Here is a 19,749-nt window from a genome sequence, read left to right as displayed (position 1 = left end):
AGAAAACCCAACAATAAAAGCTCAATTCAAACTAAATTAAAAACCTGTTAACCTGAATAATCTGAACACAAGTCCAAGCATACCTTCTCATGGACTGCTGCTCTCACTGTGTTCAAAAGGAATATTTCTTCTTAAAGTCATCAAAATCAACATTACCTAAATTATTTCTTTCCTACTAGTGTTCTCTAAAAAATGAAGGATTCCACCATCTTTAGGCAGTTCCTTCCATTAAAAAGCAGCAAGAACTAAGGTACAATCTGAAGCTCTAATTCAGAGCACTATCACTTGGTTTTTCTCTTCTCACCTACGCTAATCTAGGCAAACGAGTTTACAAAAAGCACATGGGCACTTCATCTACACCAGTACCACTGGCTCCACATTTATTTAACAACAGATACCAGTGGGTTTAGTGATGATCTAAGTTTACCAGTGCACACTGTCTTTCCTTCTCCAGTACTCCCATAAATGCTTTTGTCTCTTTCCTGTTCTCTGTCAGCCTGACTTCTTCCACTGCCCACAGAGGAGGCATCCTGCTAGACAGCAAAGGGCAGATTTTCATCAAGCTGCCTGAAGGCTTCTAAAAACTTTACCCTAAGGTTGTCTGGTTAGGCGAGCATTGAGCACACATGTAAAGATTTCTAGAGAGACAAAAGTACTAACTTTCTTCTGCCCCACTTTCCTCCTATGACAGCAGGACCCATGTCCCAGCCAGTGTGGAACAGAAGGTTTCTCCTGCCTCCTAACAGCAACCATCACAGCTAGTATACATCCCATGATGGTGGTCTTCCACGTCTTTATTTTCCTTCAGAAATAAAGATATTTCAACAACATGAACATCTGGACTAGAACTGTGTAACTGGCAAGTCTGGCTAAGATTTAATTTGTGCTTGGCTAGATGCTTCCCAGGATACTGTGATTAGTTTGCGATCAGTATCTCTCTGGGGAAACATATCATCTTTCATCTTCCTAAATCCTTTCAGTCAACAGACTGAGTCACAGTCAAGAAATTACCTGATGATTAGTTGTTCCAAAACTTGATAGTTATTGCCTATGTAGGATTTCATCTATAGCTGATTACATCAACCACTTCCTCTTGCCATCAAACATCCACATCCCCCCAGTACCTAAAACAACGTATACTATTCAAAACAGAGTTTTCTAAGATGAAACAGGAAGTCTACAAACCCTACCAGGCAATTTGAATACTCGATATATTTGTATGCAAAAGGTGATCAACTATTACCATTATATTACAGAGTTAAAAAAAATTATTAGCAAAATGCAGAGTCTAAAAAATATAAGGTAAGCTTACATATCCACTACTAGTTTACACAGTGTACAGGTTTAGCTCCTGCCGGGATCGGAGAGCACGTTGCCGCTGCCCCTCCCCCACCCGCGGCCGGTCGGGCTGGAAGTTAGGCACAGACCCGGGCTAAAGTAACAAGGAGTTTAATACAACAGAGTGATAGGACAATCTGAACAACAACAGTAGCAATGATAACAACAATAAACAGCAATAACAGTGAACCAGACAAAAGATATACAGAGAAATACCGCTAAATGGTCAAGGAGCAAGCCCGCCGCATGTATCGCAACCCCCAAAACCAGAAGCGAAAGTAAAAAGGTTCCGCCCCTGGACCTGACATCAGCATGGTATGAATAACCCGGCTGGAGATCCCTTCCCCCTCTCTCTCTGCTGGGGAAAAACTTGACTCTATCCTAGCTGAACCAGGACACACAGGTATAATACAACTATTCCCTGTAGCACCATTTAACACACTGTGATAATATGGCATCTTCTCCATATTCACCCAGCAAAACAAATCTTTCAGGAGCCCACAGGCTGTTGTGTTCACTCAGTGAATTATCAACGGTTTGTCAAACCATCACTTCTCTTTCACAACCCTTTCTTCTTCCCACTGCCCTCCAAATGGCACTTTCCTTCTGCAATTCTTAAAATGTCCATGTGAAATCCATGACCCAGCTAACTCCTGCCTTCTGTTCACTGAGTTCACAGGATGCCATTTAGTACATTTTCTCATGTCTGTATTTAACACCTTTGCTATCTTCATTGTGTATGCCTTCCTCTGAGAAATGCATGTACACTTCACTGTGGTATCTAAGCTGAATTTTATTCAGACTTATCACCAAGAGAAAGCAGAAAGTTTAGAACACTGGTGAATTCCTCAAACCATTTCATTTTCTTGTATTCATAATTGCCCTATGAGTGGCAGATGTGACTTGAAATTTTTGAAATTTGTCAGCAATTATGAATATAACAATTTTAATCCAGTAATTAAGTCTATGTCACTGCATTCTTTGTTGACATATGCTGGTTTGTGGGAGGAAAAAAACCCCCCAAAATTGGCATATAAAAAACCCCAGTCCTGTTTATTTAATTTTCCAACTTCCTCCTTGGAATCTCCTTGATTACATTTTCCACTGTTCAGGGATGAAGGCTTAGGCATTGTATAAATCCCATTAATCCTACTTTGCAAGCTTACATAGTGCAAAACCTCTGTCTGGCTTTATCCTTAGAAATATGCACAGAGATAATGATCACCTTTCATGAAGTCCCCTCGATTGTCACACCGTTATTAGGCATTGTTCTCTCCCCCCTTTCTCATTTATCTTTGCAGAGATTTGGGCATTATTTCTTCTTTGCTCATTTTTCTGGAGAGCACAAGTTCCTCTGCTACTGCAGTCAGTGAGACTGGAGACTTGCTTCATTTCATGCCGTCTCCCTCAACTCAAAATTATTCCAGACTCCAAGCTGGAAAATATATTGCTAATTTTTCCAGTCAATCACTGTAGAAAAGCTGCATATAGGGGCTTCTGCTTTCTCAGCTGAAAAAAGAAAATCTGATTTGAAAACTCCTAATGATAAGGAATCAATTACTATCTGTATCTTATTTCTTGTTAGCCAGAAATGCTAAATGTCTCTATTACACTGAAAACACAAAGTTGTCATTCTACAGTACTTTTATGATCATTTAACAGCATCTGCATGTAAGCCACCTCCAACAACCCTAATGGGTTGTTTAACCACATTGGCAAGGAGTCAATCTAAAATTCGAAATTCTTTCACCTACCTCTCATGTGTCCTATATTTCCATCAATTACTATGGGGAAATGACATAATTCATCTATCCCATGTGTTCTTGCTGAGAAGTCTTCTGTAGAATTCATCTGAGCCATAGAATGAAGGCTCCTTGAGGCATCCTTAAAGACTAAAAAAGCAATCTGAACACTGAAAAAGCACATCAAAATGTGTCTAAAAACGCTGCTGATAGCAGTTCGGCTGAGGCAAATAGACCTGACAGATTAAGTAGAAGTTTTAAAGTAGGCTGCAGGACAAGGAGCCTGGGAAAGAGTTCACAACCAATGAAAGCCAATGGACATAACATAGCACAAAGTGAGCGTGTGGCTGTCTCCAGTTAAGCAAAGATCCATCTGGACAATGTGTCTGATGTCAGCTTCTCTTAAAAATGGCATTATTGCTACCCACACTGCAACTTTAGCTTGGTTAAATATGGCAGCCAAAATATTTCTACCAAAAGACATGCACAACTTTGACTTTAGAGCAATGGACCATGTTCTGCTTGTCAAACAGAACTGGAATGTTCTGGACTCTAAACACTGGATTTTGAAAACTTGGGCATGACTAATGTGATCAGAATGCCCATCCATTTTATCTGGAATTAATTATGTTGGCATCAAAAAGTTTCACAGCAAAATGTCTAACAAATGCCAAGACAAAAACCTTAGAGGGTGTCAAGAGAAGAAAAGCAACTAAGGTTAATATTAATTATAGACCACTGTATTACAATGATATTAAAGTTTTATAAATAGCACAACAGTCTGCAAGACCAAAAGAACTCCAATGCAAACATTACATGACCACTTAATCTTCATGAAAGTGGGATTAGACATTATCTGATGGACTCCTTACGTAAGGTATCTGGAACAGTAGTGACATAGCTGTATCTTAGTAAAGGTACAAATAGATATTTTATCAAATGCTGGCAGCTACTAACAACAGGGAAATTTCTGCTTCAGTTCCACCTTCTCTCAGCTGGACTGCTGGGCTAACCGTAAAGGGTGTTTTTCTGAAAACTTTGTTAAGAGAAAAATGGTGCAGTGTAGAAAAAGAGAAAAACACCGTATCTGCTTGACATGCTTAAACTTGTACATACATTCATCAGATTAGGACTGAGTGTTGGGAATTTCTGAAAGTAATGAGGAACTGCTATACCTGCACACTTTTGAGTCACTATTTTAAATCTATGAGAGGTAAACAGTTATCACCCATCAGCATTAATTTACTATATAAAAAGCAGGTTGTGCTCTCCATTGCTATGTTGTAAGTTAATACCACCTGTGGACATGACAAGGGAGGACACCTACTCCTGCAACAGCCCTTACACAGGGTAACCACCCCACAGAGACTTCAAACAGCGCAGGGAGGAAAATAAAGCACTTTGGGATACTACCCATATTTTTGCACAGATTTGCCATGAAAAAATAGTGTACACCAATTATGCATAATTATTCCACATGACTAGTGAGATAGATGCTTTCTGCAGCCTTGTGGACAAGATCGCGTGAGCATATTCAGTGAAAGGCAAGGCAGTGCCTTCAGAGATTTTGACAGTATTTCATTTGGCAGCATTAAAAAACATCCTATTCCAACTGCAAAACTATTCAGTTCACTGCAAAACAGTAAAGTAGGCATTTATTTGGGCAAAAATAACTTGGAAACAATATTTCCATGCTCCCAAGCCATAGAGGATCCAAACAGCTTCTGCTCCAAAAATTTACCATGTTACTAAGCATCCACAGACTGCACCCATATCTGAGTGTCTATCAAGGACCCTGCTGATGCTCCCATTCTCAACCAGACTTTCCTTAGCCCAGAACAATTTCCACAGACACCTAGAAATTCTGTACTGTGACTTTGCTGCATGAGCCTCCACGGTGAAGGCATGACCTCTTGCGATCTGGCATCATGTAGCTCCATTTTACTGTATTTACTTTCCTCCCAAATCCAAGTGCTTTCACTTCCCCTACAAATGGCAGCCCCTCATTAACTTGGATGATATAGTAACAATCACATATGCCTTATTTGGATTATGGCACAGGCCATTTTAATGTGTTTAGATGTTCCTGAGAGTGGATTAGTGCACAGATGAAGCACCACATCTATTGCTCTTGTCAGACCTCTGTTCTTTCAAAGCAACTGCATCTAAGTCTATAGCGGAACTGAACAGGGTTTAACGCTTCCAACTCCTCCTCCACCCATTTTTACTCCCACATAAAGGAACTGCCCATCCTTCCATCCCCCTTTGGAGACCCATCACCTTCCTCCCTCACTTCAGCCAGAATGACAGGATTAGTTGGCACAATCACAAACACTCCAGAGAACACTACTTAACATTCTTAAGCTTAGTCCTTAGCACTAGTTCAGTAAAAGGTTTTTAACACAGAAAGCAATGTAAACACATTCTTGGAAATTTTGATTAAAGTCAGTTACGCAAATTGGTTTTCCAAATTTTTTATATATTCTCAATATTATCAGATAGCATTTAATCAAAAACTAATCTAAAAAAACCCCAGGTGCTACCAATAGTGCTGGAAATTTTCAAAAGACAGCTTTAAATAGAAACCTATGTACAACTAACATCATGCCCATTTCTGAAGGCTTCTAGAAGGTAACACTATACATTGTGCATTCCCAAACAACACAACACTTCATGTCTATGTCTGAAGTCAGTTCAGGATTTGAAATAATAAAAAACGTAAAAGTAGCTGGAGCAGATGTTCACAGATTCTGCTTTGTCATAGCTAATTTCTCCAGAGTGCATCCGCTGATGCTCCAACTCAGTCAAAGAAAAACAGTAAGCTGGAGTTCATAGCAACTGTTAATGTGACTATTCCTTTTTTGTTTGGGAAATACATCAATGAAAGAAAGCCTCAGAGTCACTGATTTAAAAAAAAAAAAAAAAAAAATCCTATTTACCTATCTATGTTAATGCTCCTACTGTCTTCAGGGGGACCTTTCCAGGCATTAGTCTCGAACTCTGCATGCTAGTGCAACCAGGTGCATTGGCCTATATGGGGCTGTAGCACATCACTCTCTAGGAGAGCTGCAATACTTTCATCCTACTGGTATGTCAGTCAACTCACTTTTTTCCTTTTCCTTTGTCTACCACCACATTTATATGGAAACCAAGACTCAGAAATTGCAGCTAAAAACCCCCTTCATTTGTAATTATCACCTATTAGCATCAAACCTGCATAAGGCAAAGTATAATTCTGCAATTTCAGTGGAAAAGAAAATAAAAAGATACATCTTTAACAGTAATTAATTTCATTATCAAGAATCTCAGAAATTACTGGAATGGGTTAAATAGCATTAAGACAAAATACTTAATGAATTTTATGAAACCCACTCTCAGTGTTTTTCTTTTTTCAAACTCTTGAGAACACAAGATAAAAATAGCAGTTTGCATTGATAAATTCATCAATTTGTTATCAGTATATTATTAGCAAAGACCTTGTTTTCATTAGCTGCAGAGATCTAGTATGAATATTTAGTAAAATTATAAAGGAACAGCGGACTTATGATCAAACTTGACAGATAAGAAATTTGGGGTGTCTTCCTGGCAAGAACAAGTACTATCTTTCCTGGTTTTAACCTGGTTTTGTTAGATGAAACCCTACTGGGATTGAGAAAACTAATTCACCTCCTATTACCTCTCATCACATCACCTCAATACATGGTGAATACTTCAGTATTTCCACAGGAAACGCGAGAAGCAAATAACCACAACGCTAGCAATGTGCTTTGAAGACATAAGATAACCTTATTACAATATTGAATTACATCAAAATGTCAAATTAGCTTATCCTTCCCCCTCCATCTAAATTCTATTGTTCTAAGAGCTAAAACAAGGGGAGTAAAATATCTTGAGAGAAAGACTAAAGAAAAAATTTTCCCTTAAATCTTGAATATCAGTAACTCAAAACATCCATTTCCTGCAGGACACAATCTTCAATATGAAACCAAGACATAGCCCACAATGCCAACAGCTCCAAGTCAGCACACATGAACAGCTAGCCAGAAGCGCACAGTCACACCAGAGAGAGAAGCCTAACAGGAGTGTTTTATCTCTTCTTTTACACTCTAAATTGTCAAGACCTCAAGAACAGAGGACTGTCTTTTGTGTATGCAATAACTAGACCAATGTGTCTTCGTAACAGCGGGGTTTTAAAGCCACCTTAATACAAATAATTACTAGCAATAACAAGCACAGCTCTTTAAACGAATTTGCTCACTGCATCTCCCTACTTGCAAGTGAACCGTGGTCTTCTAAGAACTGCACTCTAAAAGGCAGCATCCCTTTTTTTTTTTTTTTTTTGCAATATGACCTTCACAATTGGAGGGAAAATAGGCAAGGGCTATCATTCTCCAAGGGAGAGAATTTCTTCTGTTCCACAAAATATTTCAACAACTCTCTCAGGATTTTATTTAACAGATGTTGACATCTGTCCACATACATTTAGAAGAGGTTTGACTTCAAAGCATGGAATTTGATAGGAAAGAAAAGACAGGGCTCTTGCTGTCTATGATCAATTGTCAGCAAGAACAAATGACTGGGATTTGCTTTAAACAGTACTGGTAAATAGCTTCCCAGATGATGAAAGACTGTTGCAAGGTACACACAGACTAGCTTTCGGAGTACAGCAAAAGCCAAGGTGAGGATTTTTAATCTGCTTGCTCACACTGCAACAATCAACCCATTACTTCCATTGAGTTTTCATAAGGTTCAAGATGCCATACTGGAAACAGGAGCAAATGTGTAAATGTGTCAATCAAGACGGCTGAACTGATGCATAAAAATGAGGCTGCAATTCCTTTATTTGTAGATATATATTAATTTTCTCTTTTTAAAATGTGTTTGTTTATTTCCACATTTCTTCATAGCAACTCCAAATACTGCAAAATTAGTGCAATTAAAAATTTGTGGTTAGGTGCTTACACCATACTACCAACTCTGCACATACAGAGAGTCGCCGAAGACCATGGACAAGATTTAAGCATTCTAAAATTGTATGCTACTACTATTAAGAAGCCTGTCTGAGAACTTCACAATAACCACATGCAAGATTGTTAACTCTTCTATACTATACTCAGATTTGATTTCTCATTTAGGTGCCCTGAGGATCTACAAAGTTTCTGGATACAGCATGATGAAAAAATACACAAAACAAACTCCCTCTTTACAAGCTTGTAAAATTTACTTAGAGAGGACGTTGCACTTTGGGGAGTATGAATATAACCTAAAGAGACATCTTAAGGAAATAATACCTGAATTTACATCTCTTTGTCAAAGTAATAATGATATAGGGAGAATCACGCCTGTTCGTCTTCCCTACCTTCGAAGTACTTGAAGCACTCACTTGCTAGAAAAAACATGTGCCTATTTTCCAGATGACTTACACATATTTTCTTGCTTTGCCTTCAAGATTAAGGGTAAAAATTTTAAAAATCTGAAAATGGAAACCAGGTGTTTTCTGTCTCAATTTACTACATAAAACAATGATGTCACTGTAATACCATTCCAATACTACTATAACTGGACATCAGAAATGAGCAAGTAAAAAAAAAACGTTCTTCACCGTAATAGCTTATGACAATGCAAAACAGCAAACCTAACAATATCTTCAAATTTTATTCATGGTAGAAAATAAAAATCTACATGTCAGATAATTTTAAGGGATTTTCACCAAGTGTCACCAATTAAAAATAACGAGTCAAAATTATACTTGAAAAAATTTACATAAACTTTTTCCAAGACCAAGCAGGGGAATAACAGAATTTTCAGTTACAAGCATAAAGTAAATAATAAATAATTTCAACAAGGAAAAAAATACTAGTCAGCTACTCTGTACAGAAAGGGTTAGGATGGTCAACTACACTCCCAAACAAATGGACAGAGCTTTCTTAGTGGAAACTGGTACCAAGTAAAACCCTGCAAAAATGCAAAAATCAGTAAAAACACTCTCTATATTGGCCAAGAGGCAGAACTATGATACAAAAACATAGGAATCACCATAGCTACAGTCCTGTGTCTGGTTCGCTGACAAAAAATAGCAGGAACTCTTCAAATAAAGAAGACTGCAACAATTATTTTGAAGGGAACAGATGAGGAAAGTGTAAGAAAAGACTGTTACACCACATCTGTTGAGATTTCAATTTTAAAGTTGTGTCTCACATGGGACAAAGTGGTCATTATTTGAAGCCAAATATATTTTATGAGCTGACAGATGTAGAAACAGTGATCAATAACAGCCTGGAGGTCTATAAATCACACTTCGGATATCTGCAAGTGATGGCTAAGAGAAGTAAACTAAGCACTGGAAGGGTTTATTCACTACACGCTTACACTGAAAAATTTCAAACTTCTGCAGTCTGAAAGACTAAAAGCTACTTGTTTAAATCATTACCTTTACAAAAAGACAAATAAAGGATAATAGTATATATCATTTTATATTAATCTCACTGAATCAACTGCAATCATATTTTACCATCCCTTCCTTAGGGGTGGGGATCAGAAATAAGATCACATTATTGACGGTTTTGTGGTAGGGTTTTCTCAGTATTTTATTTATTGAGTTTCAACCTTCACAGCCTTCCGGTTTTTCTGTTTCACATGACACAGGCACTGTCAGAAAACTGTATGTGTGCCTTCTTTTGCATTCCTAGCAGTGTCTCTCCTAGGCCTACTTTCCACCCAGATGACCCTTGTCAATGTGGCAATCCTGTTATAAATAAGAGTATGTCAGTTGCAAACTGGTCTTTGGAAAACTGCACAGGTCTCAACAAGTCATGAATCTCTTGTTTGGTTGGTTAAGTTTTGGTATCTATTCAACTCCATAAAGTGCTCTCTACCTCCAGCTTTTTACTTTTCTGCTGTTTTGGTGTTTTTACCTGAAGTCAAATTCTGTTCTTTTCGTTGTTTCAGGTATATCAGAAATTTGCAAAATCTATAGAGGAAAAGCTCAAGGAAAAAACTAGAACATCAGCTACAAGCTGATGATTTGGCAATATGCTCCTGAATATGGGACTGAAATAAAGAAAACAAAACCAGAACACCAAACCCCAAAAGAAACCTAACCAAAAAGAAAAACCCTCATAATCCAATGATGCAGGTGCAGAGTGACACTAGCACATGTGTGATAAGAGCAAACATATTGAAATCAATGCACAGCCATGTGAGCACCCACATATGCTAGGTGATTTTTGTAATTATAAGTAGAACAGATTATTGTTATTACTATTTCGTTACCACCTGACAAAGCAAATTCTGGTGAAATCAGCATTACTAAAGTCAGGATAGTAACTTAATAAGAGACTGGAACACTGCCAATCTGTCCAATCCCAAATGTCTGAAAGCCAAAATATTCCTAACACATGTTAATGTTTTATTTGCACTGGAAATAAAACAAAGTCATGTTGCAGGTATTCTACATTTTGTGAAGTCCCTAGTAAGAACGTAACGAAAAAGGAATGGAAAAGTACAGGTTCTTTTCTAAGACATCCTCAACAAAATAGGTTATAAGAAGAGCAGGGGAGAGCAGAACATGGCCTACAGCAAAATTTCCCATGTAAAAAATGTTTTTAGATCTCTATCAGTAAAATTACCAATATTATGTTTCCAATTTCTTCTTTAGTGTAGACTGCTATACACACAGTGTAATGTAGTTTAATGAATCAGGATTTTCTTATTAAGCATATTTTATTTTATAATTCATTCCTCAGGCACACAGTAAGACTAAAACTAGATGACTTTACAATTAACAAGAATTCTCCTCACTGATACATTGCCTCCAGATCTAGAGTTTTCCAGTGGCGTTCCACAATGCAGGTGGTCCAGAATAGCTAAAACACCACTCGCCTAGGAGGGAACCACACTTTGATGCATGAAAAGTCTGACTGAGGCACAGCACACCAACTCCTCCAGTCCTCCTCTGATAACATGCAACAATCAAATTCAGAGGACACAGGGAAGGAGGAAAGGAAATGTAGGAGCAAAATATTCCAAGAAATCCAGTTCCTGTAAGCTGTATTTTAATTTACACACAACAACAGACATACGAGGGGTGAGTTTCCTGCTCAGAAGGGAACTACGAGTGAAAAGACTCACCATTTCCCTTCTGATGGAAGTACACTGCCCATCTTATAAAGAAAAATGGTCATTCAAGACTACAAGGCTCTACACCGAAAAGCCCCTGATAATTCTGCCATTGGATATAACATATGTCAACCAAATATATTGCAATGGTGTAAGAGTAGTTTGAAAAATTTCTGAAGTTTTACCATGGAAAGTATAGCAGAGACCACGCAGCTAGGGCCAAGGGTGAGGTTGACCCTGCCTACCAAAGCCAAGGGGAGTCTTTCCACTACCTTCAGCTGGTTTTGAGTTCAGCACAGGAAAGGCCCCAAAACATTCTTAGAGTGTCTCAGGGCTCAGCTTCCTGAGATGTCATGCTTCTCAGAGAAGAGAAGTCTCTAAGGAAATCTTCCCAATGTGTGCAAATGCCTGATGGAAGGGAATGAAGAAGAGGGAGGCAGACTACTCTCAGTGGTGCCCTATGACAGAGAAAGAGGCAACGGGCACAAATTAAAACACATGAAAATCTATTTGGACACAATAAAGCACTTTTTTACCGTAAGGGTCACCAAGCACTGGCGTAGGTTTCCCAGAGAGATCGTAGAGTCTCCATCTGTGTAGATATTCAAGTCATGGGCAACCTGCTCTAGGTGGCCTGCAACCTTTCTGCGAGACTGAGACCGAGACTGTAGGAGCTATGCTGGAAATGATACATGCATCAATTATGCTTTTCCACTATAGCTTTGCAAATCTAGAATAGCTCCACTGATTTTATTGACCTACTTAAGTTCAAGGATGCATTTTTCTCCCTTCAAAAATACTTCTTTAGAAAAATTATTTGTGTCCTATTTCTAAATTAATATAAATACGGCCTTTCTTTTGAAGACACAGAGTTGCTGAAGTAATAAGATGGTATAAACAGCAGTAAAGTACAGCATAATTCATCTCAGTAGTACAAGTGTGTATAAAATGCTTTTTATCTGTCATTACAATGTGATACTATCATTGTATGTGATTCAAAAGTCTGAGAAATAAGGTTGATGTGGATCATTTCAGCACAGAAAATCCAGAAAGCAGAGGCTGAACAGACACTACTCTGCTAAATGCTTAAGAACATTCAGAAGTTTTGCATGCTGACTACAGGAGGTTGTAATAAAAAACATGGCTCTAGGAAATAATCCGGTACTGGCTATATTCCAGGTATCTTTCAGTACTATTCTGAAGGAGGCTAATTTATCTGATTATTGAAAAAAATCTCAAAATAACGGAATTTATGCTCTATTTGCACTTGTACCTTTAAAAAGCCACATATAAATATTTATAATTAAAGAGCAACTAATCTTTTGCTTTAGCCAGAATGTTGCTGCTTCTTTATATTCTGAAGTGTGCATTTTTTTAAAAAGCTATGAAAAATGACTAATCCTTGCTTCGCTGCTAAAAGCTGCCTCTTCTTCCTCCAGTGCCAATGCCTGCTCTGCCCGCAGCCTTCAGACCTATGCCACGTCCCTTGCTGGACCTGCAATTTGGTTTCCAGATTACCCCTTCTTTTGATTTACTGCAGGGATAAGATGGCCTGTTCAGCCAGCGCTCACTAATCTTGTCATACAATCACTTCTCTGAGCTGCAGCCTCTTCTCTGTGCCACACTGAATGCAGGAGGAGCTCCTCCAACACTTGGGCAAACAAGGCAGGGGCTGGCATGCCACACTTCCACTGATGGGCTTCACCAAAGCCAAGACAGTGCCACTCCTTGGGCCTGAAAAAAAGGTGACAATTCTGTGAAAAGATTAAATTAGAGAGCAGCACATGTTTAAGTCCATAATGCTTCAATCTACCTGGACAAATGATGAATTTTAGAGGAAGCTTAATCAACATTCCCTAAGTTTCTAGATAAAAATTTTGCACTCTTGCTGATGGTCAACTGCTGTGGAAATGAGAAGCAGATGGGCTTTTACAGCTCCTTCTCTCTGTGTCATGGTTTAAACTTTGCCAGCAACCAAACACCACGCAGCCGCTTGCTCCCCGTCCTGGGGAATGAAGGAGAGAATTGGAGGGGTAAAGGTAAGGAGAATCGTAGGTTGAGACAAAAACAATTTAATAACTGAAATAAAACAAAACAATAACAGAAAGTACAAACAAGTAACGCACAACGCAATTGCTCACCACTCACCGACTGATGCCCAGACTGTTCCCAGCTAGCAATCCCAAAAAAACCCTACAAGATCCCGAAACCGCAATCCCAAGAGCAAGAGAGAACCCCCTCCTTCTCGGCCAACCCTACTTTATATACTGAGCATGATGCTACATGATATGAAATACTTCACTGGCCAGTTTGGGACCAGCGCTCTGGCTCTGCTCCCTCCCAGCTTCTTGTACACCTGCACACGGAAGGAACCGGGGAGCTGGAAAGTCCTTGATCTCTCTACAAAAACTGAAAACATCAGTGTTTTGTATGGCATACATTCAGTATGGCATTCTTCTCATACCAAATGCCATCCTGAATCCAAAACACAGCACTATTCTAGCTGCTAAGAAGAAAAATTAACTCTATCCCAGCCAAAACCAGGACACTGTGTCAGTAGGCTAAAAGTGCTGGAGCTTTCAGAACAGTGTGTAGCTTTGGGGAAAAAATCAGTGCATCATGAAGAGCAAGAGGGGAAATCCCCTTAATTTTAATTATAAAATTAAAAGTTTCTGTAAGATAGCAAGACAGATCACTGCATCAGAAACCCATGCATGTTATGAGCTACCTTTTGTTCTTATTTTTTTCAAAAATCCTTTCCAAGTTATATAACAGAAGTGTGAACTGATCCAATACAGCCCCATGCTTCTCATATATTCTTTAAAATACTTGTGTTAGAGTGTGGATTTGACTACAATGCACCAGAAAGCCATTGAATGTCCTGTTTCAGAAAAAAACCCACAGCCTGTGCATTTGAACATAATGGCTCAGACCTTAACCTCCACTGAAATCTGTTGGGACAGATTTAAACAGTTTGGGATTAGGTCTATAAGTATCTGTAGTGTCACTGGGAGGAGGAGTACAGTGATGAGAAGAGAGCAATTTCTTCCTGGAGATCAGTCTTTGGCGATGGGAAATATTGCTGTGCCAAATACTGTTACAAATATCACTTCTGGCCTTAAAAAAACTGAAAATCAGCTACTTTGTTAAAAATATACTGGCTCCATTTAAAAAAACCCCAAACATTTATCTCATAGCTATTGGAAGTGATGCCTTTGTGTTAATATACCAACTAATAAAAATGTTACCATAAAAAGATTTGCTGAGCATGTACCAACTGTCTCACCTACTAAGACATTGGCAATCCTTCCACAATTCACTTAAGCTAAATGAACTCGTCCTTGTTCATCTGAAGACAAGTCCATGATCTAAAGCATAGGGTTAGTAGGGGAGCTTAATCGCTCTCTGATTCCTATCAGTGACTATCATCACACAATACATTTGTCTTTGCAGAGGAGAAAAGAATTCAATGATCTTTTGCACACACCTTCTCAGATAGGTTTAAAATTGCATTGGTAATAGAAAAGAAAGCAGCCCCTGCTTTCCATCTCCAAACAATTCTCTGCAGGAAGCTCCCACTGATTTAAGATGTATGCTTTGGTAGCTGGACTGAATTTTGCGTTGAATAGCTTGTCTGCAATGCCTTGGAAGATCATTGCTTCTTTTACCCCCATTATGGCTCATAGAAAACACAATTATAATTTGCATGCACTGCCATTCCTTACGCTAGCAGCATCGACCTTCACTCATGACAAAACAGAACAAGTTATCTGAATGTCCTCAAACAAAGGTACAGGGTTAAGGTAGAAGGTCAGGGTTTGGGTGGTTGTTTTTTTTTCTTTTGGCTTACAAGAAGAAGCAAAGTCAAAGCAATATTGGTTTAAAAAAAACAAACAAACAAACAAACAACCTACAACATTCCTTACTAAGTGTTATTCCCAGAACTAAACATTTAAGAAAAATAAAGAGTCAGTTGTGCTGAAATTTCTGAAATGTTGAAAATGTCATCAAATGAGATATAACAAAGCTGCACTGTCCAATACATAAATGCTGGTCTGGGCTGCAGTTCAGTTCCTAGGGCTTGGCAGTGTGGTAGGCTCCCACAAGTCTCTGTCAGAACCAGGCTTAAAAATCCAGCACTTTCCATTCCTGACACACCTGATATTCATTACAGTAACTGATGGAAAGATAAACTTCACAGCTTTAGCTGTCTAAAAATTCAGTATCGTATCTAATCTAATCTAATCTTCTGGACTCCCTATACAGTCCATGGAAAAAAAAAGTCTGCCTCCAGAAGGCATCCCATACCTTCCAGCCCCCTCTCAGCACCAAGTGCCCTCTGGAGGTGCCAGTCTCTTTCACTGGCTATTAAGACAGCCTAACTGGTGATGTCCATCACTAGTAAATGAAACACAACAAGTAAACGAAACAGTAAATGACAACAGGCTTGAAAACACTTAATTACAGTCTGTAATTCTCCATGCAGTTTGAGCATTAGCACATGTCACGGCACCATTTTGCCCTGTACCAGCCAACATGCTCTGAAGCAATGCCAGGCATGACTGGGGGGACAGAACTTATCAGAGCCCAGTCTGTCAGCCATCTGGATGTAGATACTCTGTTGGGGGGAAAGGGGAAGACCGTTTAGCCATGTAGATGTGAGCCACAAGTGCCACCTAGCCCCAGGGCCACAGGACTATGTCTGCCCTATATTATTTATGAGTGTAAATGAGGCCACTTCAGATTATATTCCCAAATTTGACATGCCTAAATACAGAATGAATCCACCCTCAATCACTCAAGGGGGAAAAGCAAACAAACAGTATAAAACCAAAAACGTGGGAAGCCTGCTTGCTGGTGACTGTAAAAGCCTTAAGGGCAGTACACTTTTACTCTTCTGTTCCAGCTGTCATTAAATCAGACTCCACTCCTTTCATTTTTGGTGTCTTTGTTCAAACATCTGCTGAAGAATGGGAGAAGTCTGGAGGGAAGCACTCAGCCCTGGGTGAGACACAGCTGCCACAACTACCACCACTGCCTGGGCAGTTATAGTCACATGACAGTTTAGCAGAAACAATCATCATCTGGCATGAAGTACCACAAATACCAGGAAGGAAACAGATATCCATACATGTTCTGTCTTGAAACAAATACTAAACACAGCTAAAGAACAGTTTATTAGCGCCACTTTTTCTCAGCATTTATGAGTGTCCAATACTAAGAATAGTTATTCCTTGAACTACACACCCTAATTAGCTGTTTTCCCAATTATAAGCCATCTGTGTTCGTTCTACATAATCTAGTCAGATGCTACATCCCCTGATACTGTTCTAAGAAATGAAAACAAATTATTCTAAGAACCTATCCAAATGAAGGAACTCATCTTTGACCCATCAAGCAAGAACTTGTCACTGAGCACACTGACCTCAGTCAATTTAGACCTTGTGCTGAAGAGATCAAGAAGACAGGATACAGCTGGAACATATATATATGAACTCAGTAACAACTCAGTATTTCCACCAAACTGGCCTGGAGAGTAAGTGAGGGTCCTGCAGTCTCCACTGCCTTTAACCTCCACTCTTTACACTCTTCTACCTGAATAAGTACCTTGTCAATACGACCCCAATTTGCACTCTCCATCCTTTGATTCCAAGGATTTGGCCACTTTAAAAGTTGCTTGATTTTTTTTTTTTAAATGAACTTTAAATAACCTAGATGAATTTAGGAATAATTTTTCAAATGTAATTTTTATTTATATTTTTTGATCTAGTAATTTTTCTAGTAGTTTGTCAAGAAAGTTATATGTGTGCATGTAAGTTATAAACATCAAAGTAACAACACTGGAAGCTAAAAGGCTTTTGATAATATTAAGAATATCAAAAAGGCAGTATCAGAGTAAACTGCACAGTGTGCTGTACCAGAACTGTATCTTAATTGGAAGGAGAAGTAGCAATGTTGTATGACGAGGTCAGTGTCCATATACTAACTCACATTTCTTGACCTTTGTCAAGACTCCCCATAAAAACAACTTCGTAAGAGGTCATATGAAGTGAGGTGCTTTCCCATTAACATCTCGATGGAGAATTTCAAACTCAATTCACAGGCAGTACATTACAAAAACATACTTCACAGGATCAGGTTTTCAAACTCTGCCAACATGGTCAAAGATTCAAACAGAGGCTTGAAGTCCACATGTCTCACATCCTTGAATTAACAGTTCCCTGAGACATCTAATATGCATGGAAATTCTGTGTAGCTGGTTAAAAAAAAAAAAAAGCATTTGAATTCTCATTTCCTCTCAATTAGAATTAATCTACTTGAGTAAGTTAATAAGGTTTCATAAAATGGGATGGTTTGTGTAACTTCTAACACAATTAAATATTAATAAACTCCTGTGGGAGCAAGATCAATGGAGTACAAAACGTTTTTCTGAATTTTATCTTACAACATGTCATTTTAACCAGTTATATATTTCTTTATACTCTGTAATAAGTTTTATACAGCAGCAGAAGAGCAATGAAACCACACAGAAAAATCTCATCATTTACAAAATAAGTGTATTGAGCATGTCATGCTCAATTTTAAGAATGGATTCCACCATAGCCTAAAATAAGTAGACATCACATATGCGATACACATCTGTAATCAACATATATAGACCATCTAGATAGTGATTAACCTAAAATTCCCCTTCTCTGGCCCTATGTGCAACAAAACCAATATGCTATAAACCCAAAAGGCATTCACCTATCTTAAATGATAATATTAAATTACCTCTATCCAGTTTCCTGTATAATTCTGTCTGACCTTTTGTGAAAGAACATTTCTAGGTGTCTGGTTTTTGCTGGTCTCTTGGGTCTAGTATGAGTTTTCTCTTCCCTTAATTACAGAAGAAGAATCATAAATCTGAACCTCCATTTCTAGCACTACAACATAAGGTTGAAAGTACATTACTGTGATAGAAGTGTTAGAAACACTGGTCAAAACAAACACCAGGCAATCGTTCTTGAATTTCTAGCAGTTTGGTCTAAAAAACAGACTATGAATGTCTGCAGAAAGTTTTTTAAATAACTTTTTTTCTTTTTAAACATTGATAAGAAACATAGCCAAAATAAACATAACTAAAATAAAACGAATAAGCATAAAGTAAATGTAATTAAAATAAAATACCTGCACCTGAAAAATTAAAACCTTCTGGTTACCAATTCCCTAAAATATTTCAGAGAAGTCTAAATACCCCGATTCCTTGATCCAAATATTTCATTCCCTGCCCACTTTCACTGACATGTTTACAGAAAGGTTCATTTTCTTTACAGATTTCAAAATATTCATTAGAAGGAAGCACCACAGTAAAACTTACATTGACACTCTTTGCAGCACTTGCCATCCACATACGCCAGGGCAGAGTTAAGCGGGCAGTCAGAGAGGGGGCAAATCAAAGCCTCACACTGCACAGTACCATTCTAGAAGAATAAAAAGTCCTTAATTGGTAGTTATATTTACCAAGAGCAGAGATGTTCTCAAACACAGGCACTTAAAAATCTATTTTTAAATGCAATAAACTCTCTGACAACACCCAAAAAGACATTTGAACACGGTTCTTTTAATAACTACGAGAAACTATACCTTTAGAATATCATGCATACAGTATTTTAGACATGTATGATCTGTTCTTTGAGATGATTGCTTTTTTTTTTTTTTGAGAGGCAAATCTATTTGGAAGTAAAACATTCTGCCAATCAGCAGCAAATTGACAGATTAGTGTGAAATAACAATCTCACAGAACAATACTCTGCCTTTCGATTTTTATATGAGACAATACATTTCTAAAAGGTAGTAATATAATAGCTGCAAGAAAAATCTGAGACAAAATTACATAACGCATTTAACGCTAAATTCATATAATTTTAAACAGCTATCAGCCGGATTTGATACTACAGACTAAGTCTTCTTCTCGTCAACCACAAAACACTACAAGCAAAATTAATATCCCTCCAGAAATATAAAGATCAAAACCATACCAAGCTTAAGGAAAACTATTTAGCAAATTATAGATAGCAGCAAATCAATCTAAGGTGTCACACAGACAACAACAGTCCTTTCACCAATTTCTAATGGCCTTCGAATTAGGCATTTAATGAGTTCAAATGGAATTAATGAGTTTTACATGAATGGACAATAACAAAGATGCCATTGTTCGGTACCTGAAAGGATACTTGCAATCACTTCTAGAGTTGCGATACCTCTGGGAATCTTCTATCCACCTAACAAATCTTTTTCATTTGTGATGTAACAGAGCATGCATATGACCCTGACATTTTACTCTTTCTTACTTCTTGAGATGTAACCAAAGGCAACCAAAGGGAATCAGACACAGGGGATCTATTCAATCATTTGCTAAGTAAAAGGCTGTGTTTATAGTGACAAAAAGCAGGGAATTAATTATCAAGAAAAACCATTTCCAGCTCAGGGCATGGGAATAACATGATAGCTAAGTATATTGCATAACTTCTGCGTATGGTGACATGAAATACAGGAGAGCCACACATGC

At 38.2% G+C, this 19,749-nt stretch overlaps 1 protein-coding gene across 2 annotated transcripts in view; it reads right to left on the bottom strand.

The window, feature by feature from the left end:
* Positions 1-19,749, bottom strand: part of NELL2 (neural EGFL like 2) — a 162,711-nt gene that overhangs the window by 95,905 nt on the left and 47,057 nt on the right. For both annotated transcript variants that reach the window (XM_074903011.1, XM_074903010.1), the window contains exon 9: positions 18,559-18,661. In XM_074903011.1, coding sequence (XP_074759112.1) covers positions 18,559-18,661 — 103 coding nt within the window. The remainder of the gene's footprint in view (positions 1-18,558; positions 18,662-19,749) is intronic.

This window comes from Athene noctua, chromosome 3 (assembly GCF_965140245.1).
Source record: "Athene noctua chromosome 3, bAthNoc1.hap1.1, whole genome shotgun sequence".
Taxonomy (NCBI): domain Eukaryota; kingdom Metazoa; phylum Chordata; class Aves; order Strigiformes; family Strigidae; genus Athene; species Athene noctua.
The sequence above is the reverse complement of the archived record's forward strand: the minus strand, read 5'-3'. Positions and strand labels throughout refer to the sequence as shown.